General features: G+C 65.3%; 15 protein-coding genes across 15 annotated transcripts; 5 read left to right on the forward strand and 10 right to left on the reverse strand.

The window, feature by feature from the left end:
* Positions 1–66: 66 nt before the first annotated feature.
* On the reverse strand, positions 67–1,897 carry Q8F55_003328 (uncharacterized protein; the record flags this gene model as incomplete). The annotated part of the gene is made up of 2 exons (XM_069351872.1): positions 67–1,541; positions 1,702–1,897. 2 exons carry the CDS (start codon positions 1,895–1,897, stop codon positions 67–69), a joined length of 1,671 nt encoding a protein of 556 aa, XP_069209290.1.
* Positions 1,898–3,222: 1,325 nt separating this feature from the next.
* Q8F55_003329 (uncharacterized protein) lies at positions 3,223–3,810 on the reverse strand (the record flags this gene model as incomplete). The annotated part of the gene is made up of 3 exons (XM_069351873.1): positions 3,223–3,350; positions 3,385–3,620; positions 3,656–3,810. 3 exons carry the CDS (start codon positions 3,808–3,810, stop codon positions 3,223–3,225), a joined length of 519 nt encoding a protein of 172 aa, XP_069209291.1.
* Positions 3,811–4,675: 865 nt separating this feature from the next.
* Positions 4,676–6,470, reverse strand: Q8F55_003330 (uncharacterized protein; the record flags this gene model as incomplete). The annotated part of the gene is made up of 7 exons (XM_069351874.1): positions 4,676–4,891; positions 4,937–5,079; positions 5,113–5,409; positions 5,442–5,635; positions 5,668–6,134; positions 6,169–6,387; positions 6,423–6,470. The coding sequence occupies 7 exons, from the start codon at positions 6,468–6,470 to the stop codon at positions 4,676–4,678; spliced, it is 1,584 nt and encodes a 527-aa protein (XP_069209292.1).
* A 1,175-nt stretch (positions 6,471–7,645) lies between these two features.
* On the forward strand, positions 7,646–8,347 carry Q8F55_003331 (uncharacterized protein; the record flags this gene model as incomplete). Its single annotated transcript, XM_069351875.1, has 1 exon — positions 7,646–8,347. One exon carries the CDS (start codon positions 7,646–7,648, stop codon positions 8,345–8,347), a length of 702 nt encoding a protein of 233 aa, XP_069209293.1.
* Positions 8,348–8,388: 41 nt separating this feature from the next.
* Q8F55_003332 (uncharacterized protein) lies at positions 8,389–9,010 on the reverse strand (the record flags this gene model as incomplete). Its single annotated transcript, XM_069351876.1, has 3 exons — positions 8,389–8,504; positions 8,543–8,838; positions 8,880–9,010. 3 exons carry the CDS (start codon positions 9,008–9,010, stop codon positions 8,389–8,391), a joined length of 543 nt encoding a protein of 180 aa, XP_069209294.1.
* A 72-nt stretch (positions 9,011–9,082) lies between these two features.
* On the reverse strand, positions 9,083–10,966 carry Q8F55_003333 (uncharacterized protein; the record flags this gene model as incomplete). Its single annotated transcript, XM_069351877.1, has 9 exons — positions 9,083–9,247; positions 9,285–9,379; positions 9,419–9,665; positions 9,703–9,882; positions 9,921–10,025; positions 10,063–10,552; positions 10,587–10,678; positions 10,712–10,867; positions 10,916–10,966. The coding sequence occupies 9 exons, from the start codon at positions 10,964–10,966 to the stop codon at positions 9,083–9,085; spliced, it is 1,581 nt and encodes a 526-aa protein (XP_069209295.1).
* Positions 10,967–11,388: 422 nt separating this feature from the next.
* On the reverse strand, positions 11,389–11,809 carry Q8F55_003334 (uncharacterized protein; the record flags this gene model as incomplete). Its single annotated transcript, XM_069351878.1, has 3 exons — positions 11,389–11,492; positions 11,529–11,660; positions 11,743–11,809. 3 exons carry the CDS (start codon positions 11,807–11,809, stop codon positions 11,389–11,391), a joined length of 303 nt encoding a protein of 100 aa, XP_069209296.1.
* A 136-nt stretch (positions 11,810–11,945) lies between these two features.
* Positions 11,946–13,195, reverse strand: Q8F55_003335 (uncharacterized protein; the record flags this gene model as incomplete). The annotated part of the gene is made up of 3 exons (XM_069351879.1): positions 11,946–12,488; positions 12,523–12,806; positions 13,186–13,195. The coding sequence occupies 3 exons, from the start codon at positions 13,193–13,195 to the stop codon at positions 11,946–11,948; spliced, it is 837 nt and encodes a 278-aa protein (XP_069209297.1).
* Positions 13,196–13,623: 428 nt separating this feature from the next.
* Q8F55_003336 (uncharacterized protein) lies at positions 13,624–14,186 on the reverse strand (the record flags this gene model as incomplete). Its single annotated transcript, XM_069351880.1, has 3 exons — positions 13,624–13,727; positions 13,929–14,063; positions 14,120–14,186. 3 exons carry the CDS (start codon positions 14,184–14,186, stop codon positions 13,624–13,626), a joined length of 306 nt encoding a protein of 101 aa, XP_069209298.1.
* An 819-nt stretch (positions 14,187–15,005) lies between these two features.
* Positions 15,006–15,299, forward strand: Q8F55_003337 (uncharacterized protein; the record flags this gene model as incomplete). The annotated part of the gene is made up of 2 exons (XM_069351881.1): positions 15,006–15,225; positions 15,280–15,299. The coding sequence occupies 2 exons, from the start codon at positions 15,006–15,008 to the stop codon at positions 15,297–15,299; spliced, it is 240 nt and encodes a 79-aa protein (XP_069209299.1).
* A 629-nt stretch (positions 15,300–15,928) lies between these two features.
* On the reverse strand, positions 15,929–16,575 carry Q8F55_003338 (uncharacterized protein; the record flags this gene model as incomplete). Its single annotated transcript, XM_069351882.1, has 2 exons — positions 15,929–16,081; positions 16,312–16,575. 2 exons carry the CDS (start codon positions 16,573–16,575, stop codon positions 15,929–15,931), a joined length of 417 nt encoding a protein of 138 aa, XP_069209300.1.
* A 981-nt stretch (positions 16,576–17,556) lies between these two features.
* On the forward strand, positions 17,557–18,623 carry Q8F55_003339 (uncharacterized protein; the record flags this gene model as incomplete). Its single annotated transcript, XM_069351883.1, has 2 exons — positions 17,557–17,979; positions 18,027–18,623. The coding sequence occupies 2 exons, from the start codon at positions 17,557–17,559 to the stop codon at positions 18,621–18,623; spliced, it is 1,020 nt and encodes a 339-aa protein (XP_069209301.1).
* Positions 18,624–19,563: 940 nt separating this feature from the next.
* Q8F55_003340 (uncharacterized protein) lies at positions 19,564–20,422 on the forward strand (the record flags this gene model as incomplete). Its single annotated transcript, XM_069351884.1, has 3 exons — positions 19,564–19,603; positions 19,641–19,786; positions 20,051–20,422. The coding sequence occupies 3 exons, from the start codon at positions 19,564–19,566 to the stop codon at positions 20,420–20,422; spliced, it is 558 nt and encodes a 185-aa protein (XP_069209302.1).
* Positions 20,423–21,284: 862 nt separating this feature from the next.
* Q8F55_003341 (uncharacterized protein) lies at positions 21,285–22,316 on the forward strand (the record flags this gene model as incomplete). Its single annotated transcript, XM_069351885.1, has 4 exons — positions 21,285–21,614; positions 21,647–21,745; positions 21,778–22,123; positions 22,156–22,316. 4 exons carry the CDS (start codon positions 21,285–21,287, stop codon positions 22,314–22,316), a joined length of 936 nt encoding a protein of 311 aa, XP_069209303.1.
* A 113-nt stretch (positions 22,317–22,429) lies between these two features.
* On the reverse strand, positions 22,430–23,820 carry Q8F55_003342 (uncharacterized protein; the record flags this gene model as incomplete). The annotated part of the gene is made up of 2 exons (XM_069351886.1): positions 22,430–23,435; positions 23,489–23,820. 2 exons carry the CDS (start codon positions 23,818–23,820, stop codon positions 22,430–22,432), a joined length of 1,338 nt encoding a protein of 445 aa, XP_069209304.1.
* Between the last annotated feature and the right edge of the window lie 598 nt (positions 23,821–24,418).

The raw sequence follows: 24,418 nt of genomic DNA on the forward strand, positions 1-24,418 counted from the left end.
TGCCCGCCGGCATCACCTGTGTCTGAAGAATATCCATTAAAGAAGAAAGTAGTGTACAAACCCCGCCTAGTCCCAGAGCCACGAGATGAGCCTGATGACGCCCTTGGCCTGGTAGTCGGGCTCCTCGGGGTTGCGCTCAATCTCGCGCAGGATGCCCTCGAGGGGAATGTCCTCGAGGCGGACCCACTTTGTGCGCTTGATAAGCTTCCAGATGGTGAAGGCGGCGGCGACGAGACCAATGTCGAGGTACGAGGTGATGAAGCCCGAGGCCGACCAGTTGCCCTTTGTGAAGACTGCAAAGCCGTTGGTGAGGAGGAGGAGGATGGTGAAGAAGAGTCCGACGGCAGAGGCGTAGGGGGTCCACGTGTTGTGCCACGGCAGGCGGGTGGGGCTGATGCCCTGCTTGCGGAGCGCGGCGTGGAGGCGAAGGTGGTTGAAGAGGATGGCCGACCACGAGATGAGGACACCGCAGCCGACGAGGTTCATGAACCAGTAGAAGACGGTGATGGCGTTCTCTGACATTGTCATGAAGGCGAGGAAGGAGAAGGCGATGAACGTGGCGACCGAGACGTACGGGACACCCCACGACGTGGTGCGGAGCAGGACGCGCGGGGCATGGCGCTTGACGGCGAGACCGTAGAGGACACGGGATCCGGACAGCAGGGCCTGGTTACCGGACGACCAAGCCGAGGTGATGACGACAGCGTTGATAATGGACGGGATGGCCTTGATGCCTGCCGCCTCGGCGGCGAGGACAAATGGCGAGGTGGCCGCCGTGTCCGAAGAGCCCTGGAGCCTGGGGTCGTCGGAGCGGACGAGCATGCCGACGATGAGGACGGAGAGGACGTAGAAGATGGTGATACGCGCGAACACACGCTTGACGGCCTTGGGGATCGCCTGGCGGGGGTTGCGCGTCTCGGCGGCGGCCATGGCGACCGACTCTGCGCCGGAGAAGGAGAAGATGGCGTTGATGAGCACGGCCCAGAAGCCGAGGAAGCGGCCCCAGGCCCCGTCAGCAATGTACGGGACGAAGGGGCCGGGATTCTTCCAATAGCGGAAGCCGACGCGCTCGACGCCGTGGACGCCGCCGCAGGCGGTGATGAGGCCGAAGATGATGAGGCCGACGATCAAGATAATCTTGAGGATGGCAAAGCCGAACTCGATCTCGCCAAAGTAGCGGATCTTGGAGAAGGCGACAGCGGCCGTGATGACGATGAAGACCATGATCCAGATGGCCGAGTTGAGGTCTGACCGCCAGAACTGGATGAGCACGCAGATGGCGATGATTTCGGACGGGACCGACAACCAGTTGCCGTACACAATGTTCCAGCCGAGCGCGAAGCCCAGCGCCGGGTCCGCAAACACCTCGGCGTGGCGCACGAATGAACCAGTGACGGGTATGAGGGCCGTCACTTCACCGAGCGCGAACTGGACGGCGCAGACGATGAGGCCGATGAAGAAGTAGGCGAGGAGCGAGCCGAGCGGGCCGCCGGTCGCGATCGAGCCGCCGAGCGAGAGGAAGAGGCCGGTGCCGATCGAGCCTGGGGAGAGGGTTAGTGGTCGTGTGCGGTTGGGGAGGGTGGGCGGAGGATCCGTATCACCGACGGCACGGGCAAGCTGCTTATCGCTGCCCGCCAACGCCGTGCGGCGAGCGCTATCACCGTCGCTAGGCGTCCTCGCATCACCCAACGCCGCACTCACCAGCAAGCGCAATCATCGACAGATGGCGCTGGCTCAGCCCCTTTTGCAGGTCGCGCTTCTCGTTCGCGCTAAAGTCGCTGGCCGAGTCGACAGTGTACGCGCCCTCGTCGGTCTCCTTCTTGTCGGCGCTGGCGGCGGCGGCGCGCTCGGCGTCCGCCGCCCCGGGGTGGTAGTACTCCTCGCGTGGTTCTGCCATGGTGGGTGGTGGTGAAAGAGCAAGAGGCCGCTGTTTGCTTTATTATCAGCTGGTTGCGATCACGCCAGTGACGGCCGAGTGGTCGAGGTGGGCTGGAGAGACAGCGAGCCACCTGATTGACACTGCTGCCTGGTTCAAAAAAATATAACAAATGGCGTCATCTCGCTAAAGGCGGCAGCGCGACAGCGCGACCAGAATGGCCACGCAGCATGCGGTCGAAGGAAACAGAGACGGGGGGGAAGAGGGGGAGGAGCGCGCTTGTTGGGTGGGCATGTGACTCTCCTGGGCCAGGTCCGGCTCTTTGCCCAGTCCCTGGGGCCAGCACCTCACCCCATCGGCGACTGGCACAAGAGCAGCGGCCGGATGCACCGCAAGATGTTGTGAGACCTGAGTGACTGTGCCTGTTTACCTCTGTCTCTCTGCCTCGGCTTGTTGCCGCTGTTCCCAATTCGGCCTCAGGAGCGTGGTGAGACGACACCTTGGGCTGTGCTCTGTTTGCAATCCCCGTCTGCCAAATTACTGCGACCTATGCCTGCTGCCTCTGCTGCTGACCGCGGCGGCCGTGACATGCATAGTAGCAAGGCATGTGCCTAGCAACCTAGCACGAGGAGGCTGACGGCATTCCGCGACGCGCCAGGAACGGTCGATCAGCAGTGTGTTGACTGTGCTATCCGCCCGTTGCGTGCTCGAGCTGCAACGGCGGCCCGACAAGGTTTGCCTGCGGCCACAAGCACCGAGCAGCGCCGAGCACGCAGCACCGAGCACGCAGCACCGAGCACGCACCTCCGAGCTGCTTTCGGTGTACCGACGCGCAGCCGTCCACCCCCCACGCCGCATCGGTAATTTTCCCCTGCCGCCACGACGCCGACGTCGACCGCCCCTACTGCCCCTGTGTCCGTGTTGTCGGAAGCCGAGGCCGAGACCGAGCACGACATCGCGCGAGCGCCAGTGGTTTGCCGAGGCAGATATCAACATCAATATCACTGTGCAATAACGAAACGGCGTCGAGCAAGCGCGTGCACACGACCAAGTGGTGCATGTGCGGCGCTGCGTCGTCGTGTGCGTGCGTGCTCGTCGCCAGCTACATCGTGTCCGCTACGGCCGTACTGACACTTTGCTCCGCTCGGCGCCAAGCAGCCACGTCCATCTTATCTCTGACCTCACTGATCGCGCCACGGCGGTGGCGGCGCAGCCGCCATGTCGATCGGCCCAGCGACGACTCGGGACGCAGCTTGGCGCTGCTCAGCATCGTCTGCATCGGAGCAATTGTCCTACTATACTACAGTAACTGTCCTGTCCTCTGGCTTTCCAGCGACCCGCACCCCCTAAACATCCGCACGCCACTGCTGGTTCTGGTTGCCGTCGTAGCAGCGCCAGGTCTGCACAGTGCCGAACGCGCCGTCCTTGTTGTCGAGGCACTGGTCGAGGCTCGCCAGCGCCGCGGGCTCGAAGCCTGGCTGTCAGCTCGTCCCTCACTCTGCGCCCACTCGTCCCGAGCTGCTGGAACACGCCGTCGTGGAAGCTCCACTCGTACCCCACGACCCAAGGCTCCTGGGGGCAGATGCCGAGCCGCGCGACATTCCCGTTCGCCTGGTTGTACCCGCCGCCATTGTCGTCGACGCCCGAGACAAGGCAGTAGTTGTACCCCTCGAGCTTGACGCGCGTCGGGCCGTCGTTGAACTCGAAGCGGATCGGCTTCTCGGAGCAGGGCTTGCACGGCTGGCTGCGAGGTCAGTCGCTGGACGAGGAACAACCCACATGGCAAGAGACACGCTGCTGCCGTAGTACTGCGACGTGGTCTGGATGCACAGGTCGGTGCGGCCGGCGGGGTGGATGACGGACGTGTGCGTCGCGCGCTTGAGCGGCGTCGCGGCGGCCGTGGTGGCGAGGGCGATGAGGAGGGTAGCGAGCATGGTGTAGACTTTACGATGGTGGCGAATCCCGCATCAACCTCGCCCTCTTATGTGCTGTCCAACACCGCATCCCGAAGCGCTCGCTGTGGCGGGCGACTCGGATCACACGACACTGATTTGCCCGAGGCGACGAGCGAGCGGCCAAGACGATGCTTATCACGATCAGCTGCTCGCGGAATGCGGGCGACGCCTGCGGGTCTGTCCGTCCTCGCCACTGCCACGCCTCGAGGACCACGCCCCGCATTCCGCGATTTGCCCGGCCGTCGTCGTACTCATCGCCCAGGTTTCTTGGCGTGGGGCATGCGGGGGAGCCGCCGGGCCGCCAGCTCGGCGCAGTACGAGCAGGCGAACACTGCACCGCTGTCGGCGTCGTCGTCGTCTCAGCCCTGTGGAGCGCACCGCAGCGGGCTCGGGACGGCCGACGCCGTCGTGAAACCTTGTGCCCGGCGTCTTCACAAGGTCACGTTGTCGGTCTGCCGGCGGCTCCGAGAGCCATCCCATTCCCGCGGCCAAGGTTGGGAAGCTGGCTGCACTCGTCACCCGCCGCACTGTTCTTGGCAGCTTCGGGGGCGGGGACGGGGGCGACGGCGAGGACGAGGATCCGGCGAGCGGGATGCGCGGTGGGGCACACGGATACTTTGGCCGCTGGGATCGGCTGTGTCCTCGTCGATGCGGCGTTGAGAAGTGTCCGTGTTGGGGTGGCAGAGATCGACAGCTGACACCTGGTTACTTGGATGGGGCAGACGAGGTGGCAAGCACCGAATCTCCCTGGAAGCACAAGGTAGCTGCCTAACATGCCTGCACTACGTGGCGACTCAGGTACTGGTTGCTGTACTGATGCATGTGCTCCGATGCGTACCAAAGCCTACGCCTTCACCCTATCGCTCTCGCGCTTCACGCCCACCTCCTCCTCGGCGAACGCAACCTTGCGCATCGCGTCGATGAGCGCCGGCCGCAGCCACCTGTCCTCGGGCACGAGCCACCACGAGATGATGCCAAAGACGGACACGCCAGCCATGATGACAATGGCAAAGTTGAAGCTCTTCGCAGTGAAGGGGTACCCGAGGGGCGAGTAGAGGACCTGGCGGCGTGAGCAGTCGTCTTTTGTGACTTCCGGCGCACTCACACAGAGGAGGAAGAGGTTCCACGCAAACGCGAGGACGTAGAACGCCGGGCCCCAGCGCCCGAGGCTCCACTTGGTGTGCTTGAACTCGTTCGGCGTGACGGCGAAGCGGCAGGCCGCGATGAGCGCGTACGCCGAGATGGAGCCTGGCGTCAGCCGTGCCACTGGCTCGTACTTACCGACAGCCGCGGCGCTCAGCAGCGAGGTGAAGGCCACCTGTGAGCCGATGGAGACGAGCAGCAGCGCCGTGGAGAGGCCCGCGATGACGGTCACGGCGTTGGTCGGCACGCCGGCCGCGTTGGGGGTCGCGATCCACTTCGAGCCGGGCAGGATGCCGTCGCGCGCGACGGCGAAGATGAGGCGCGAGGACGCGGTGACGGCGCAGCTCGTGGACATGATGGCGCCGAGGACCGCGAGCACGGTCATGAACACTGCGCCGCCGCGCCCGATCGAGTCGTTCCACACCTGCACAAAGGCTGGGGTCAGCGGGGTCGAAGCCAGGACTTACGCTGCGGCGCGGTGTAGGCGTAGAACTGGTCGATGGGCGGGATGCAGAAGAGCCACACGACGGTCGAGATGAGCGTGAGCACGCTCGAGCTGAGCGCCGAGTAGAAGATGCCGCGGGCCGACGTCGTCGACGCGGCCTTGGTCTCCTCGGACACATGGCCCGCGGCGTCGTACCCGCAGGTCGTGTACCCCCCGCTGGGCGTCAGCGAGCCCAGAGCCACACGTACTAAAAGAAGGAGAGCGCCCACGCCCACCCAAACCCGAAGCCGGTCGCGTTCGACGTCTTGGTGAAGACCTCGGAGGCCGAGCGGAAGCCGTACGTGCGGCTCACGCCGACCGGCAGCCAAGTGATGGACAGCAGCAGGTCGAGGAACAGCAGCCCGACGGTGAACCGAAACGTCCACTTGAAGAACCGGGGCGGGAGGTAGTTGAGCCCGATGGCCACCCACATGCACGCGAGCGACACGGCGAACAGGACGCCGCGGTACGCCTGCGACGCGGGGCTGAAGCCGCCGGGGACGGCCTCGTCGAAGATGACGCTCAGGGAGAGGAGGTACTGCGCCGGCGCCTGCGAGTTGGACGCCACGAACGAGATCCACGCCGTTGACGCCCACCAGCCGACGACGAAGCCCGCCAGGCGGCCGTACCTCCGCCCGGCGGCCTCAGACGCCCAGACGTAGATCGAGCCGTTGAGCTTGCGTGAGCAGCCTGTTGTGGGCGCGACTCACCGGAAGCGCCGAGCACACCTCAGCCAACACCGCCGCAGTGACGCTCACCCCGAAGATGGTCACCACGCAGCTCGTGAACACGGCCGGCGGGCCGCCGCACGCCAGCCCGACGAACAGTAGCATGCGCGTCACGCCGATGAAATTCATGGCGCAGAAGGACGCGGCCCACGACTCGAGCTGGCCGAAGGTGCGGGCCAGGACGGGCGTGTAGGCGGGGGTCTGGGGGTCAGTGGTGAGCGAGAGGCGAGGCGTACGGCTTCCACCGCACCCGGCTCCGGGGCACTGCTGTGCTTCTCCGTCATGATAGATAGTGGTGGGTGCACGACGCCGCCATCAGACTTTTAAGAGATCAGTGCCGGGGCTGAAGCGGACCTCCGGATCTCGCGCCGATAAACGAATAGACGACGAGAATAGCTCTGGGCGCGCGAAAGCGCGCTTTGCGACTGGCTCCCCAGGAGCCCACAAGCCGCGGCCCGGAGCTCACGGCACGGAGCGGAAGAGATGCGCGCTATCGCGCAATCTCGCGGCCGTAGCTCCGGCGAGGGCGAGCAGGCAGGCAGGCGTCGGGTTAATGTCCGGTTTCCGACTGGTGGATCGGGCGAGGCGTCGAGGCGCGAGGCGCACACCCCGCACTCCGATTCGCATTCGGTTGGGCCTGCCTCGTGGCTCGGGCGGTCGGTGCGTGGCGGTGGGGGGCGACATGGCGTGATAAGGACTGTGCGCCGGGTCCAGTGCATCCCCGGTGCAGCTCCGCCCATTGTTTGTTTGCTCACTCGCAACTCGCAGCGTGGTGGCAGGCGGAGGCACCGCCGGGGCTGGAGAGTGGCCCGCTCGACGATCGTCGTGCTGTCACTTCCGCTCCGAGTGTCAACAAGCTTTAACCTTGACCGACACGACTCGGCTACCCCCAATCCTCAATGAGTGAGCCGGAGGTGCCGGCATAAAGCACAGTCTCCAGGCCCGACGCCAGGGGTCGCCGTGGGAGCCACCACCTGCGGCTGGCTCCTCGCTCACCTCACAACTACCGCTGAGCGACAAACTGGCAAGCCCTACCGACGAGCAAGTAGGCACTGGCGACACAAACATCCCAAGTATTCCTACCCCATGGCCAGGCCCAGCCCAACCATGCATGACGGGCTACATTGCCCTTCCAGGAAGCCGGAGGGGCCGGAGGTGGCCTCAACTGCTGTCGAGGCACTTACACGTGACGACTCTGACGCACACCCGCACGCCGACGACGCCTTCCCAGCCTCCCGGCGTGTTTGTGCCTCGCCGCCGTCGCCGTCGTCAAGAAACGGACCACCGTAGCCAGGCCGACGAGTGCCGGGCTGTCCCGCTCGGCACTGAGTTCTCAAGAGCACAGAAGCGATGGGGGTCTTTGCATCCTCCTCTTAAGTATCGTCCTCGACTGGCGGCTCGTCGTCTTCGCTGTCACTGCGACTCCGACTCGTACCCACAACGCCGCCAACCCCCCGCCATGTTCGCAGCCCGCCTCCCCCTCCTCGCGCTGTCGTCCTTCGACTCGGCCGCGAGCCCGCCCAGCTCCCCAGCCCGGCCGCGGCGACTCCGCTCGACTATGGAGCGCCTCTCCAGCGCCTCGCTCACCGCCGTGCTCTTCACCGTGCTGGCCAAGATCGGCTCCTTCATCTTCAGCGATGAACCCATCCTCGCCGAGTTCTTCCGCGCCGTGTTCCTCCTTGGCCTCGCGGCGCAGATAGTTGCTGCGTGGCTCGGAATAGGATATGCCCTCTACCGCCGCCAGACGCCGATGCGCCGCTGGATCGTCCAGCTCATCGTCCTCCTCATGTGGGACCAGCTCGCTGGCCCCACCGTGCTCCTGAGCGTACGTCGCATGAATCGCCAGCTTTCGACCCACGTTTCCGGCATGGCTGACGCCAAGCTGCCCTGGAAACGTCCTGAAGACGAGGGGCCGACCGAAGCCGACGAGTACTGGTCCCCGCACGGCGCCGACACCCATCACCTCGCTGGACAGCGGCTGTACCACCTCAAGCCCGGCACCTTCCTGTTCATCGTCTCGTCCATCGCGCTCGTCGGGTTCGTTGGATACCGCGTTGCCGAGAGAGCGTGGAGAAACAAGCGGGTGGACGACAGCGACGGCGACTCGTTCTCTGACGCCGGCTCCGTTGAGGAGCAGGTCGAGAAAGAGGCCCGCGACTAGGCAGGACGGCATCTAGGGGTGCTGGCATCGCAAGCTCCCGGCTACTGGGGACCTGGGGCGGCAAGGAACGAAAAGTCAAAGTCGGAGAGGTCGGGAAAGAGCGCCGCGAGCACGTCGTGCGGGAGGACGTTGACGGCCGTCTGCTCCTCGGTAGCGGCTGAACTGTGAGCTGGCATCAACCTCGACTGGACGCACCTATCCGTCCCGCCACACTGTCAAAGAACCCCGCCAGGCCACCCTCGTCCGTCGGCCGCAGGCCGCGCGCGGTCCGCTCATCGCCCACGGCGAGCAGCGCGTCGACTGCCCGCGCGCACTGCCTCATAATATCGCGCTGGCCGACGCTCGTCTCGTGCGGAACGTCAGCGGGCGTGAGGTTCGGCTGGTTGAAGATCTCGAGAGACTGGAGCAGGCCGGCCCTGCTTTCCAGCGAGCCCGTCACGTAGTCGATCGCGAGGACGAGCACGGCGCCAAGGATCCACATGTGCACAAATCTGTTGTAGTGTTAGCATCTGCATTGAGTTCGCAGGCATACCTTGGTCGCAGGCGGGGATTGTCGTTGAAGATGAGTTGAAGCTCGATGATCCGGCGCGAGCTGTGGACAGCGGCGCGGGCACTCGCTTGGGCGTCGAGCACCTCGATCAGATCTGTATCCCTCGGGTACATGTATGGTCGGTGAAGGCGCAGGATGCGGTTGTGGATACTGCAGCTGAGCATATGCATCATCCCTGGGGTTAGCTAGGCCCGCTCCATGAACTTGCAGTATGATGACAGCGGACCTTTCGTGGTGGGGATTTGGTCAAGGACACGTCGGAGGGCCTGGTCGTAGGCCAGCATTGTCTCGTACGTGAAGCCCTCGGGGCGGTAGTAGGTCGCGATGGTGCTGGCGAACATGCTACCAAGCTGCTGTGTGAGCTTTGACTGGCTGGCATCCACCCACCCTCGGCAGTGTCGCGCTCGTCAGCTCGTCTAGCGGGCGCTCATCGCCCATCTGCCACAGATCGACAAAGTTGCCCGGTGGTGGGGTCTTGAGGCCTGCGGGGTTAGGAAACCAGCATTCGGGCACTGACGTACGATTGCAGAACCGCCACAGCCCTTGGCGCTTTGTGAACGTCCCGTCGGCAAACGCGACGTAGTGTACCAGCCGCTTGACGAGCTCGAGCGCTTGCGGCGGCGAAAGTCCAACCAGCGCAGCGTCATCAGACGGGAGTCCCGCCGGGTCATCGCCGAGAAGGTCGAGATCGAGCCACAGGCAGGTACTCGTCGCGGCATCGACGTTACGCAGCGCGATGTTGCCCTGCGCGTTGACGTCGGCAAAGTGCTGAGGGTGTGAGCGAGCTTCTGACACCCGAACGCACGACGTGGAAAGTCACCGACATCATCACGACTTGGATATGCCGGATCTGCGGTACGGTGAGGTAGTCTGCGGCGTCGAGGCACTCCATCGCGCCAAAGTACAGCGCCAGGGGGAGGTCTTGGGGGTCGTGGTGGGAGAAGTTGCGCATGTTGTGGTTCATCTTGGTCGTCAAAGCGAGCATCTGCGGTGTGAGGGGAAGCAACCGGACCGCCCACACACCATGAGATACACTGCGAGCCACGACATCTCCGCCATGGTCCCCTGGAGCGTCTTGAAGCCCATGTACTCTACGAACAGCTGGCGGAAAGTCACCTCCTCCACGATCTGCCGTCAGCCCGGCGCCACGCCCGCCTCCACTCACAGGCCAGGCCTGGTTCAGCGGGCCGCGGAAGTACTCGTCCACGAGCGCGCGGCCGAGGTCGACGTGCGGGAGGAGGGCGTACGCGCGCTCGAGCGGCGTGCCCCGCGACGGCGCGTCGTCGCCCTTGCGCTGTCCCGCAGCCCGAACCACCGAGCCGGGGCCGACAAACCGCGTGCCCGGCATCGTGCCGACCACGCTCGCCTCGAGCCCCTTGAGCGTCGACTCGACCGCGCTCCGGGGCAGGCGTGAGCCGGTAGCTCGGCGCTCGCTCGTGTCGTTGGGCGTCGCCGACGCCGGGCGCGACGCACGGGGTTGGCCGCTGCTCGGCGTGCTATTTGTCGCTGGTGGGGCAACTGAGACATGCGCCACCTCGGGCCCAGTCCGCGCTAGCACGGCAGCCGTCGTGTTAATCTGCACCTGCAGCAGCTCCTTGAGCTCGTCGACCTGCCGGCGCAGCTGGTCGACGTCGGTGGTGAGCGCGTATGCCGGGCTGGGGTGAATGCATGCCCGTGTGGTGGACGTACCCGTTGTGCGCTTCGGCATCGATCCAGACGCACTCGGCGGGCCGGCCGCGGCGCGCGCAGGCGTCACACGGCGTCTTGCCGAGGGCAGAGCACTGGCGTGAGAAGCACCCTGTGATGCGACTCACCTTTGTCTTGCGTCGCTTGCACTCTGTGCAGCTGAGCGCGCGCCGCGCCTGGCGCTGTTTCTTCTCTGGCGGCTGCGAGGATGCCTCGGCGTCCGAGGGTTCGTCGTCTCGCCCGTGTCGTTCGGCCATGCCGTGTACGCCCGTGGGCCTCGCGCGCTGATAGATAAGCAGGCAGTTAAGGTTCAAGAGTACCCAGGAACGCACCTGCGTGCGTGCAGGGTGATTTGTCACGAGATGTAGCAAAGAACGAGGCATGAGATGGCCACGAGAGGGGGGGCATTCATGAACGAGCGACGGAAAGTCCGTTCAAAGCCGGGCCCAGAACAGCAAGTCAGGCAATGTTCTGCTTTTGCTCATCATATCTCGACACTTGGACGACGATGATAACGACGAGGAATGCTGACTGAATGCAGGTTAGGCTAGTACAGACGCTCGGAGGTCTCGATATGACGTGCGCTGTCGAGGCCAATCTCGCGAGAACGCAGCCAGCTTGACCACAGCATCGATGCTCGCCGACTCAAGGGGATCATGGAGGCGGCTGTCGCAGACATCAAGGGGTGATGGGGCAGGAGCTTGTGCAATATCGGTGCCAACGGCTTCCTGCAGCCTGTAGACATCGATGCGCCACCCCGCTGTGCAAGTCGAGCCGCTGTGCCCCCGGAACCCGCCGCCTGCCGTCAGAACCGGTCATAGTACGCGATCCGCAGCCCCTTGATGCCGTCGACGAAGAGCCCATCCGCCTCCTCCTTGAGCGCCTGGAACTGCATCGACGACATGTGCACTGGCGTGGGTGAGCACCGCCCTTCGGCACACTCACGCGTCAGCGCCAGCTCGTCGACATACTCCTCGAACAGGAGGAACTCGAGCGGGTCGGTGCGCGCCCGCGTGGTGAGGTACATGCTCGTTCCCGGCTCGTTGAGGAGCGCGGTGTCCCGGATGCCGCAGAGGACTGGGGTGGGCGTCAGCCGCGTGAGGCGCGCGGGAGGAGACTGGCGGGGTTCTGGAGGACACGCAGAGTGCCACCTACGCACGGTGCTGTACCCTGTCTGCGGCGTGGTAGCTGACTGCACGTAGCTGGACGACCACGACGAGGCCCATGGTGGTGTGAGTGACGACTAAATGCAGGCGGGTGACAACAACGACGATGACGAGGGGACACCCCGACACATTCCACAACGGCGGCGATACACCACCGCCTTGCCCCTCCCCATATGCCACAGCTGCATGCCTACAACTACCACACCTCGTTCTCGGTGAACGAGTCGCGCGTGCGCCATGTTTCCCAGTACTTGGCCACGGCGTCGTCGATCTCGGGGCCGCCGATGCGCTTGTGGAGGTTTGGCAGGCCGACGCTGGCCGGCTGGCCCTGCTCGGTGCCCGAGAGCGAGATGGCGCGCGCGAGCCACACGATGACGTGGTAGTCTGCCTCGCCGGGCTTGTCGCCAGCGAGGAAGGGCGACGCGTTCTTGAGCGCGGCAGTCAGCGGGCCATGCACCAGCTCGCCGGCGCTCGCCCACACGGCCTTGCCCTCGTCAAAGACCTTCTCCTCGCCCGCGGCGTCCAGCTTGCCCTGGTAGAAGTCGTACAGCACCGTGTTGTCCGCCAGCTTGCCCTTGTAGAACTCGGCGAGCTCGGGCGCCTCGGCGGGGTACTTCTCCAGCGCGGTCTGGCGCCCCTTGATGAACTGGAAGACCTCGCCGCCCGCCTTCTCCTCGCGGTCGGCCGCGTCGAAGGGGTACAGGCCGAAGAGCTTGGGGTCGCGGGATGCGTCGTGGACCTGGGCGTTAGCTGCATCGACAGACGCGACCCACCTCCTCGATGAGCTTGGCGTGCGCGGGCGAGAGCTCCCCAGCGCCGCCGGGAGCGCGCGAGAGGATCTCCTTGGCGACGTTGACGCTGTCGCGCACAATCTTGCCGTCGACCTCGCAGATGGGGATCAGGCCGAGCGGGTTGAGCTTGAGGTACTTGGGGTCAAAGTTGGCCCCGGAGCGCAGGTTGACGCGCTCCCACTCGACCTCGTCCTCGTCGTAGCCCGTCTCGGCGATGGCGAGCTCGAGGGCTTGGGACCACGCGCCGGCCTCGTAGTAGTAGATTTCTGGGGTGTCAGCGGGGCGGAACGAGTGGGTTCCGCCGGACAGTGAGGACCCCTTATTCGTCACGCTGACCCCTGCCACGCAATCATGATGCGGCGGTGACTGCCAGCGAGCGGAGCGGAGTGGAGCAAGGGGTCGACGGGGGAGCAGAGCCCGGCGCTACGGGGGAGCAGAGCCCGGCGCTCGGGGCTCGTCACGTCGACGGCGACGGCGACAGCCCCGGCGCTGGGCCGGCGCCAGTCGCCCCAGCGACGACGCCCCGCAGCACCTCGTGCTCGCAGCCCACTCGGTGGTAGCGCATGCCGCAACACTGCCGACGGAGTGCGGTCGCCCTCAGAGTGGAGCGGGCCAGCGACGTGTCCCCGCCCAAGCAGCACTCACTCATGGACATGGTGGGGGTATCGATAGAGTAGTCAAGTCAAGAACGATAACGCAGCAGCGGTGTTTTATGCAGCGGTTCCAGCAACCAGAAACCGGGTCGACGTGGTGTGCCGACCGACACCCCCCCACCGACCGCCCGCCTCGTCTCCCGCTCCCGTAGGCGCACCAGCGGAGTGCTGGTTCGTGCCTGCCAGGGAGGGGGGTGACGACATGCAATCAATTCTAGGAGCGAACGTGGGCATGGAGGGGGCTGGGGCGTGCATACGGCGACGAGGAGGGGCGGAGGATACCAGGACAGTGGACGACGAGAGGAGGGCCAACATGGATGGGGCTGGATGACGAGAAGATCGACAGGCCAAGAGCCCATCCGCCACGGCGATCAGCAGGCGCCAGCCGGCCGGCCAGTCTCGGACTATCACGCCGCACCACGCATGCATGCTAGAACCTGTCATAGTACTCGAGCTTGAGCCCCGCCTTGCCGCCGACGAACAGCGCGTCCGCCTCAGCTGCGAGCGCCTGGAACTGCGCCGAGGCCATGTGTGCTGTGGTGGGTGTCAGCCCGCGTGCCAGCCCGCGTGGCGTGGCGGCGCGGTCGGTCGGGCCCTGAGAGTCGCGGAAGACGCCTCGGCGTCATGGCGCCGCTCATCTCGGGCAGGCCGGGGGCAGGGGCGGCGCCGAGCTCGTCCCGGGGCAAGCCCCGCGCCTCGGATGCAGCCCATGCCGCTGCCACGCGACGCACTCACCCGCAAGCGCGGCCTTGTCCGCGTACTCCTCGTACACCAAAAAGTCGAGGCTGTCGGCCTGGCTACGCGTGGGGATGTACACCGAGGTGCCGGGCTCGTCGGGGCTGAGCGCGAGGTCGCGCACGTTGCGGATGACTGGGAGCTGTCAGCGAGGGGAGCGGGGGAGGAGAGGGCTACCAGCTCGCACTCACGCTCCTGGATGCGCTCGGCAGCGGCGGCGTCGACGGCGCGGAAGGTGGCGACGAGGGTGAAGGTCATTGCGGCGCGGTTAGGCTGTGAGCTGGCCACGATACGCTGCCAGAGGACACCTCTTATACCGCAGCCGACACGGTGATTAGTAAGACGTCCGACGACGAGGAGGCCTAGTCAGCACGGCGGAAAGTGCGCCAGGCAGGCAGCAGCAGTCGCCGGCGCTACCGCAGTCGTAACGCGCGACGCGAGCGCCGGTTCCCCAGGGGTGGCATCGAGGCCTTCCCCAGCGGGTGGCATCGAGGCCGTCGACGTCGGCGAGCACGCGGCGGTGTAGCTGGCTCGTATCGCCACGAGCGGAGTCTCACCCATCCGCGTCGCAGTAGACCGACCCGGCCGGCCAAGACGGCGCCCGCAGGCGACCTTACCGGCGGCACTTGGGCGGGCGGCTCGCGTGGGCCAAGGCGGCAGAGGTGGCATCGGAGCAGAGGGAGGACTGGACAAGAAATGTTCGAAATAGTGGCCCCTGAGGGGTGAGCTGCCAAATCCCTCTCCCGGCCGTGCTGCACGCTGCTGGCAGCAAGCGGCACGCGGGGCACGCATCGAAATCAGAAGCCATGCATGCACAGGGCCCGCCCGGGGTGACGAGCTCGCAGGAGCCCGCGAGGGCCATCTCCCGGCTGGCCCCACTTTGGCTAATTCGAATCCGGGTGCTCCTGAGCTGTTTTTCTTTTTCGAACTGTGGCTTGGCGAGGGACTCGCGAGCGTGGATGTACTTATGTAGCTCGGGTGGCCAGCGTGCTGCCCCCTGTCTCGTCTGCTCGTCTGCTCGCTTGTCTGTACCACTGCCCTCGTCCTCGCCACCCGCTTCAGCTCGCTCCGCTCGCTATGCCCCGCACCGTCCCCACCGCCCTCCCCCGCAGCCGCGTCGGCGCCACGCTCGGCCTGCTCGCCATGACGGCGCTCTGGATCCCGCCCGCCGCCGAGGCCGTGTACGCCGACGGCAAGCCCGGGTGGAAGGCGCTCCTCGCCCCGCGCGCAGAGCGCAACACGCACGAGGTGACCCGGCCGTTTGGCAAGGGCACGACGACTGTCACGACCGAGCAGCGTGAGTGGGCGGCTTACGCCGAGCTTGCCGAGCCTGCTGAACTCACACCCCCAGTCGCTGCTATCGGTGTCTAAGCCACACACTCCAATGCCTTGTACCACCCACCCCCTGTACCCTGTTGTCGCCACTGTCCTTACGCCCGACGACCCACGACCCGACCAGACCACCACTGTCCCTGCCCACGCCGCCGGCTAGAGCTAGAGCTAGAGCTTACACCTAGAGGCTAGAGAGTCCCGGTGCGCGCTTTTGGTTTATTTCGATTTGGTATCCGATGCAGATTGTGTCGAACGGATTTGCCGGGGTATGGGTGTGGTGGTGTGAAGGGTGGCGAGGGCGGCAGTCGTCGAAGAGCAGTCAATCTCGGGGCGAGCCCGTCGGCAACACGCCCTCCCCGCGCGGCCCCGATCAAGGCCGCTCTTATCGGGCCAGACGTACCCGGAAAACCAAACGTCAATACCAAACGCGAAACACTGCACGAGCCGTGTGGTGTGTGCGGTTTCGTAATGCGCACGCGCCGTGCCACAATCTTCATTGCTCGCCATCTGGGAGATCAGATAACGCGGGGTCGGTGCCGACTGGCATGTGGCGGCGATGACGCTTGCATTGTACGGTATGCGCGGCGGGTATGCTCAGTCGGTCGTCTATGCGGGCGGGGGGCGCGGTGGCACGTAGCTTGCTCGGGCTCAGAGTGGGCGCTGCACGCTCAATCGCCCTCCCGCGATACCTTCTTCTCCTTCAACAATCCCTCGAGCACCCACAGCGTCTCCTCGAGCGAGTACTCTGGCCCGAACGCCTTGATGATCTCGCTCTCGAGCGAGCCGAGCTGCCACGTGAGGCGGAGCTTCTGGCCATCGAGCTGGGAGTTGGCGTCAGCGAGGCTGGATTGAACGCCCCAGCGCCGGCCGCTCGCTGCGCCTGGAGATGCACTCGCGTGCCCTCGAGAATGTCTCGCAAGGAACGTCGCTCGCCCACCCGCCCTGCTTCGCGAGCGATACTAGGCCCCCTTCCCACCCCGTCCCCGGCCACCCTGCCCCCGCTTCCCTCCCCTCCCCCATCCACCCCGTCTCCCCCTCCCCGCCCACTCACCTTCTTCAGCAGCGCTCGTCGATCATCGTTGTTGATCCCCCTGTCGTCCTTGACAAACTCGCGCACCCGCGCAAACGCCTGCGGGCCCGCGCTCGCCGCAGCCGTCGGCGACGCCGGCTCGTCGTGGTCCGGAATCTTCGCCGGGTCATAGTTGGACACGTTGTTGCCCGTCACGCGCCAGGCGAGTGCGCGCGCCATGCCGCCGAGCTGCTGTGGGATGGAGCGCCGGTCCGTGTGCTGCTGGGGTGCTGTCTCTGCTGCCATTGTGAGATGGGTAGTGGGAAGATCTGGGGGCGTGGAGGTGGCTGTTTGCGTATCTCGGAATGCGTCAACTTCTGAATGAGTGGCGACGGCGAGCCGGCAATCTCCGCGGCGCGTGGTATCCACGTGGCCGCCTCCGGCGGTGCGACACCGCGCCGATCTGTCGATCCCTCACTGTCGCCGATCTTTCCTCATGTCTGTGCGTCGCGTCGACTGTTGACGCGTTTCACCTGCGGCCCAGAAGCCAAACCCGACGCCGATCAGTGTGTGCTTGTGCCTCTGCTGCTGCTTCTGGCGCGTTTCCACCCTGCAGCACTTCATCCGTCGTAGTCTCCAAAGCATCACGTGATCAGCTTGAACCCCAGAACTTGCCAGCACCTTCCTCTTCCCACGACGCGGCTCGCTCGACGCGCTGCAAATGCATGCAAAAGAGGTCAAAGAGCAGCACCTAGGGTCGGAACACGACCACAAAGTAGAGAGCACTCCGATATCGGGGTGTGGGCGCCGTGGAATCGGCGCACGGCGTTCTCGGTCGCCCTGGCTCACTGTAGAAGTCACTAGTAACTCGATTAGCACCCGTTTCTAATGCCCTGACTAGGGTCTCCTATTGCTGACGTCACAGTCCATTAGGAATCGCCCCAAATGGTGGCTTAAAGCTGTCACGACAGGCCATTGCTCGTTTCCGCGTACCGTCTCCGTCGACAGCCCGCTCCTACTTTGCTGGCACTCTTCATCCATCTCGCTCTCGACTACGCACTCACGCTCAACACGCACAATAGAGCTCTAGAACGCATCACAGGCAGCTACACCACATCTCACAGCTACCGCGCACACCCACATCAACCCACTCCCCGTAACCTCGTTACCTCGGTTGCACTAGCACCAGTCGTCGTCATCCCCAACCTCGACTTTTAACCCACCTTTTCAATCACCATCGTGACCCCATCCACACACTCTACATCCTCTTCCACAACACCAGCCACAATGGCATCCGCAGCTAGCGACTCCAAGCCACCCTTCACCCCCAGCACGCCGGTCGTCCCCACGCCACCAGAGTCCGGCGCAGCGACCGCGGCCTCCACCCCAGCAAGCTTTGCGACGGCCGAGCAGGACGACCGAGGCGCCCCGATGGACGTCGACGAGCCCACTGTCGTCGAGGAGCCGACGTTCCCCACCCCGCCGACGACTGAGCCCGGATCAGCGTCCGCAGACAAGGATTCGCGCGACTCCAAGCCAGAGCAGGCGTCCAGCTCCAAGGGCAAGGCGAGGGAAACCTCCCCGACGCCCGCTCCGACTCCCGACGCCGCAGACCTCGAGCCCGAGCCTGAGTCGCTCGAGTCGAGGCTCGCAAAGCTCGACCTCAAGGACCTCGGCGACGGCTCGCAGTTTACCGTCGAGGAGCTCTACGTGAGTTCCAGTGCCTGGCAGTTTGAACGCCTTCTAACCAACTACAGACCCTCCTCGAAGCCGCGACCCAGCTCAAGGACGCGGGCAACAAACTCTACACGTCCCGGCCACCAAAGCTCGACGCTGCCCGCGACGACTACCTCAAGGCGCTCTCCTACCTCCCCGCCGCGCCCAAGCACTTGCCTCCTCCCTCGCTCGACGAGCTCGCCGGGGGTGACCGCTTCCGCGAGATCTCGGACGACGAGGCCGAGCAGATCGAGGCCGACGAGGCCGCCGGCTACGAGCGCGTGACGGCTGACCTGGCCATCCGCGACGCCCAGCGCGCAATCTACGGCAACCTCGGCGCTGTGTACGCCGCGCAGAAGAAGGACAAGGAGACGGTCGACGCTTGCACAAAGGCGCTGACCTACGACCCAACCTACATCAAGGCGCTGCAGCGACGAGCCGCCGCCAACGAGCGCATCGGCACGTGGAACGCCCTCGCTGCCGCCCAGCGCGACCTGTCGGCCCTGCTCGTCCTCCTCCCGATCGACTCGCCGCAGCGCGACTCGATCCACGCCACGCTCGACAAGCTCGCCCCAAGAATAAAGCAGCAGCAGGAGAAGGAGAAGGCCGACGTGCTTGGCAAGCTCAACAACTTGTAGGCGCGCGGCACGAGGGGATCAGCAGCAACACAACTTCATACTCAAACCCATATCACGAGGATCTTTGGCACCACGACAGGCCTTGCATGGATGAATTTATGCGAATGCGGGGGATTGGGCGGGCTGGCGTGGGACACTAACCTTTGCCGATTCTTCGTCAAAGTGACTGACCAACTGACCAACTGACCTCGAGGACAAGTTGGTGCATGAGCAGCAGCCAGCACGGCTCCGGAGGTACACCTTCCGCTACGGAAAGACGCGATTGCCCCGAGGCCAGACTGTGTATGGGACATGTCGCGCTCGTCCTCAACGACTCAAGCCTCTAGCATTATGATCAGGTCCTGCGACAGGAAGAGCCGATGCCCCAGGCTACGATGACCTATGCTTACTTCTACGCCGTCACTCGCCTCCGTGTAGTACGCCCATCGGAGTCGTTCAAGTAGCGGTCATACCGCCGGCGCCACAGCCACCGGTGACATGATACGCCAGCTGAACAACAGCGACATGACGTACTACACATGGGCGAGTGACAGTGTAGGGGTAGACGCCAGTCGGCTTAGCCACTGGTTGTGAAGAGCAGAGAAGGTCGCGTCCCATTGCTTGAGACAAGTGCAACGAAAACTGCAGGCGCGCAATTGGGCCGCGCCTAATGGACAGGCCTGCACCATCCCGAAGGCCCCTTTTTGCCTCTCCTGTCGAAACAGGAGGGGACTCGTACTTTTTCTATGCATGCATGCAGTAGAGCAGAAGGAGAGAGAGAAGAGCAGAGCGCAGAGCGTCATGCAGCTCGTTCGCTTGCGGAGAAATGAGAGCGAGCTAATGTAGTCGATTGTCGGAATGAGTTCAGCCAGGCAGCGCGCGCCGATCGCCGCCGCAGCCCGCCAAGAAGTCAACAAAGGGCAGCGACACCTTGACATTGCACACTCCCCAACCCACCACAATGCTCGTCAAGTCGCTCCTCGCCCTCGCTGTCGCGTCTGGTAAGCACGGCTACGCGTGCGCCCCACTGACCCGCAGTCGCTGCCGCGCAGAACGCCTCGGACTACGAGGCGGCCATCAACGCCATCCCGGCCTCGTGTGACGGCCCGTGTGCGACCTACAAGAACATCTTTGAGAACTGCCCCGGCAACTCGAACGCCCAGGGCTGTGCGCAGGCGTGCAACGTGAGTGTAGGGGCGGCGGCGCGGTGTCTGGCGACCGGGGACGGGGAACGGGGGAGGGCGGGTGGTGTCGAGATGTCTTGCTAGCGCCGGGCGCGTTCACCGCGCTCCGTCGCGGACGCGAGGTTGTCGGCGGGCAAGATGCTCGGCGAGCTACACTGAGTGGGGGGCGGAGGCTACCTCCGAGGGAGCGGGCGACGCGACTATGGGGGGGCGGCGGGCCGGCGACATCGATGCGTTAAACCCTGGCCACTGCTAACCCACCAGGGCACGATCGCTCTCGAGCTCATCAGCTGCATCAACTGCACGCAGATCGAGGGCCCGCCCACCGGCGTCACCGTGACCCAGATCGACCTGCTCAACCTCGCGCAGCAGCACCTCGCGCAGCAGTGCATCGACGGCGGCCACCCCGCGACCTTCACGGGCCAGGTCGTGACGCCCAGCTCGGTGCCCCTGCCCCCGGGCGTGAGCTCGACGGTCGCGCCCAAGCCGTCGACGACGGCCAACTCTACCGCTGCGTCGTCGGCCGCCTCGGCCGCCGCGTCGCAGAGCGCCAAGGCCGGCAGCTCGGCCGGCGCCCTCCTCGCCCCCGCTGCTGGCGTGCTCGCCGCCGTTGCCGGCGTCCTTGCCGTGCTCTAAGCCACGGGCTTGATGGACATTCACACCGCTATTCACGCGCGCTGTACGCTTGATGCACTTGATTCGGCTTGTGGGCTGGGGGATGGATCTGTGTGCGGTGTGCTCTCGGCCTGCGCTCTGGGCCGCGCCCTCGGCTTCCCGTCATGACGCTGTTCGTGTGTTGACTGACGCCGGCCATCATCGGGATGATGGCCCAGAGCGTGTGGACACTGCCACCTTCCCGAACCATACGAGGTCGCCTCCCCTTGTGTATAGCCCGCACGGTCGATCAAAGGCTCTGCTCGGGCACAGTCTTGGCGCTGGCCGGGACCGCTCAAAGAAAGCGAATCAAGAGCCCAGCCTTTGTCAGTGGCCGAGGCGTTGGACACTGTACTCATGACATGCGTACCGCATGTCGCCGCGAAGCACAGGCATGGCCATGGCCCACGGATCACGCCTGTGTGGACACAGTCCGGGCACTGAGCTTGAGCTTGTGTCATATACTCCGTAGCTGGCGGTGGCGTCGAGCCAAAAGCAAGAGCAGGCGCGTCGGTGGAGGATGCCGTCTGGCGCTGTGGGGCCCGAGGCATTGGCTCTGCCCGGCGCAAGCAGCATGCATACCTCTGCCTCGCCTGCCCCTCGACAGCGCGAGCGACGCCGCGCGCCATGCGCTATGGTCGAGTGGCTAAAGTGGCGGCTCGTGGGGGCGGTCGGAGCACGCCAAGTTGCGTCACGTCAGGCGGCGTCGGTCAGCTCCGGCAACAACAACGACGACGGGTGCCGGCGCAAGCTTGTCATCCCATCGCACCTTTATCGCTCTGCGTTATCTCTCTCTCTCTTCGTTGACAACTTCGTCGGACCCCAAGCGCCCAGCACACGAACGATGGCAACCCCACTAGTCATCAGCCCCGCGTCCCTCCCCCCGCTGCCCCCCAAGGCCCCCGTCGTCCTCCTCGACGCGACCTTCCTCTTCCAGCCGACCCCGGCCGACCGCGACCCCAAGCTCGATTTCTACGCGCGGCACCTGGCCGGCGCGCGCTTCTGGTCGCTCAAGGACGTGTCCGAGCCCGACGAGCGCTTCAAACTGCAGTTCCCCAGCCCGGAGCGTTTCGCAGCGGCCGCGAGCGCTGCGGGGATCGAGGAGGACTCCTGGGTCATCGTGTACGACTCGGAGGGGAGCTTCTCTGCCCCGCGCACCGTCTTCACCTTCCTGGTGCGTGCTGGCAGCGACGGTGCTGACGCCAGGCGTTCGGGCACAGGCGCGTGTCCATCCTCGACGGCGGGCTGCCGGCCGCGCTGGATGCCGGGTTCCCGCTCGAGACTGGCCCGGTCGCGCCGCCGACGGTGAGTGCGGCGAGCGACGTGACTGACGCCAGCCCACGAGCTACCCCGTCCCGACGCTGCAGCCGGGCTTCGTCGCGCCCTTCCCCGCCGTGCTCGACCTCGCAGAGCACCCGAGCGCCTCGGCGCGCGTGGTCGACGCGCGCGACCGGTCGCGCTTCGCCGCTGGGCACATGGCGAACTCGGCCAACGTGCCGTGGAGGGAGCTCCTGCGCCGGGTTGACCGGAAGGGCGACGCGTGGGAGGAGTGGAAGGTCGAGGGCGAGGACGGGACGTACTCTGCACTCCCTAGCCCCGAGGACGTCGACGGCAAGCTCGTCGAGGCGCTCGGAGCGGAGGGCGCCGCGGGCGTCAAGGACGGCAGCGTGACGGTTACCAACTGTGAGTTGCTGCGTGAGCTCGCTGACGCGCAGCGTGTGGCGGCGGACTGTCTGCCGCCATCCTCTGGCTTTCGCTCCGCAGAGATGGCATCAAGTCGCAGCTCTACGACGAGGTGAGCCACCCCCAGTTGCCCCGCTCACCCCAGTCATGGCAGGGATGGACGGAGCGCCAGGCGCCGGTGGAGAAGTCTTAGACGTGCAAGACACGCGACACGCGCAAGACATGTGAACAATTGCATTTGTGTAACTCTTACTGGCCCTATGAAACAAGACGTGGGGAGAGGCGGGCACCAGTACTTTGCTCGCTCTACAGACCGGCGATCTGACCGCGCCTGGCCTGCTCAAAGAGGTGGCGCATGACCATGGCGTCGGGGGTACCGCGCCTCTGAACAACGGCGTTGTTCTTGAAGCCGCTGAACCAGCATGCGGGCTGGAGGAGCTTGAAGATGCCCGACGCCTGGCACTTGGCCGACAGCAGGCCTCCGGGCTTGCACTGGCCGAACTGGAGGTTGATGGCCGGTCCGAGGTCGCCAAAGCCGCACTTGCCGATGATGCACCCGGCGACGTTGAGGGGGAAGGCGAGCGAGCAGATACAGTTGTTGTCGAGCGGGCCGGCGCACTTCTGGCTCTGGATGCCCTTGACGACACAGTCGACGGCGCAGGGAGTCAGGCCGTCGAGGTTGGGCAGGCGGAGGTTGGGGCACAGGTTTGTCTCGAGCTTGAGCACGGCGGGGACAGCGCTCGAGGGGCACGCGCCAAAGATGCACTGGGTTGCCTTGTTGGTGAAAGGCTCGGTGCAGATGCAGCCGGTGTTGAGCGGGCTGTTGCAGCCCTCGCCCTTGATCGTGTTGATGACACAGTCCCTCGCGCACGTCTGCAGCGGCTTGAGGTCGGGCAGTGGGAGGCTGGGGCAGATGTTGGGGAGGTAGTTGAGCGCGGCCGTCACCTTGTCGTTGTCGCATGCGTTCAGGAGGCAGGGCGACACCTTGTCAATGTACCCTGCCGAGCAGATGCAGCCGAAATCAAGCGGGCCCTTGCACCCGGCCGGGCCGAGCTGGGACACGATGCACTTGCCGGCGCAGATGTCGAGCGTGCTGAGGTTGGGCAGCGGGAGCTTGGGGCAGAGCTTGATGCCGAGGTCGAGGGCGGGGAGGGCCTCCTCGGGCTTGCACTTTGCCGTGATGCACTTTGTGACAATGTTGAGGAAGTTGTCGCCGTAGCACATGCACGCGTCGTCGAGCGGGCTGTGGCACCCGGCTGCCGGGATGCCGTCGAGCACACACTGGAGTGCGCAGGTCGTGAGCTTGCTCAGGCTGCGAGCGGGGGCGTCAGCTTCTCTCCCCCAACCCGCTAATGCCACACTCACTCAGGAATGGTGCCGTTGCTCGAGTGCGGGATATTGGGGTCGACGGGCGGGGCCGAGGGCTTGGGCGACGGCGCGGCCGACGATGGCGCGGCCGAGGCCGGCGGCTGGCTCGTCGGCGCCGGGGCGGCGGAGGACGCTGGGGGCGCGCTCACGGCGAGCACGGGCGGCTTGGACTCGACGGGGGGAGGGTACGCGGCCACCGTCTTGGCTCCGGGCGGCGGGTTGGGGCCGAACCACCCCGCCTCGGTGACTGGCCGTCCCCAGTCGTACGAGACCCAGCCGGCGTTGGCTGTGCTTGCGATGGCGGCTGCAAGGAGGATGGAGAGCTTCATTTTGTCGAGGGGCGGACAAGGGGGGGCCGCATTGATGCCTGGCTGGCCTGCTTTATGAGCAGCAGGCGCTGTGGGTTGGGCAGCGCCATGGCCGAGGTGCCTGCCACATTCTGCTGGCGCGCGCAACCCAAGCGAGATAGTACTCGGCCTCGTCGCCCTGGCGATTAAGCATCGCTGGTGCCTCTGCTCGGCGTTGCATTCGGGAGGCAGGTGAGACAGGTGTCGCTGGCCCTGCCCGGTTGGGCAGCGAAATGCGGGGGTACGCGCCTTCGGCTTCTCCAACACAAACACTAGCCCACCACGAGCCCAAAGTTCTGGGGCAGGCAGCACCACACGGCGAGATCTGTCTCGCGCCGCCTGCTCGCTCGCTCGGTCGGTCAGCGTGGTGGCGCGAGACGCGCCGCATGTGGGCGCGCCGGCCTCGCGCCGTCGTCGACTCAAGCACGACGTCCAGTCGCCGAGTAAGTCGACTAAACTACCCCGCACCCACTTACGGCACTAGCCCCCCCTGCCCACATGACCACCCCGCATGAAAGGCACCAGCCAACTCTATCAGTTTCCTGCATCGAGGCATGCTGCTGTATTCCCAATGCCCGGT

Source organism: Vanrija albida, assembly GCF_041260175.1.
Source record: "Vanrija albida strain AlHP1 chromosome Unknown contig_3, whole genome shotgun sequence".
In the NCBI taxonomy this organism is placed as follows: domain Eukaryota; kingdom Fungi; phylum Basidiomycota; class Tremellomycetes; order Trichosporonales; family Trichosporonaceae; genus Vanrija; species Vanrija albida.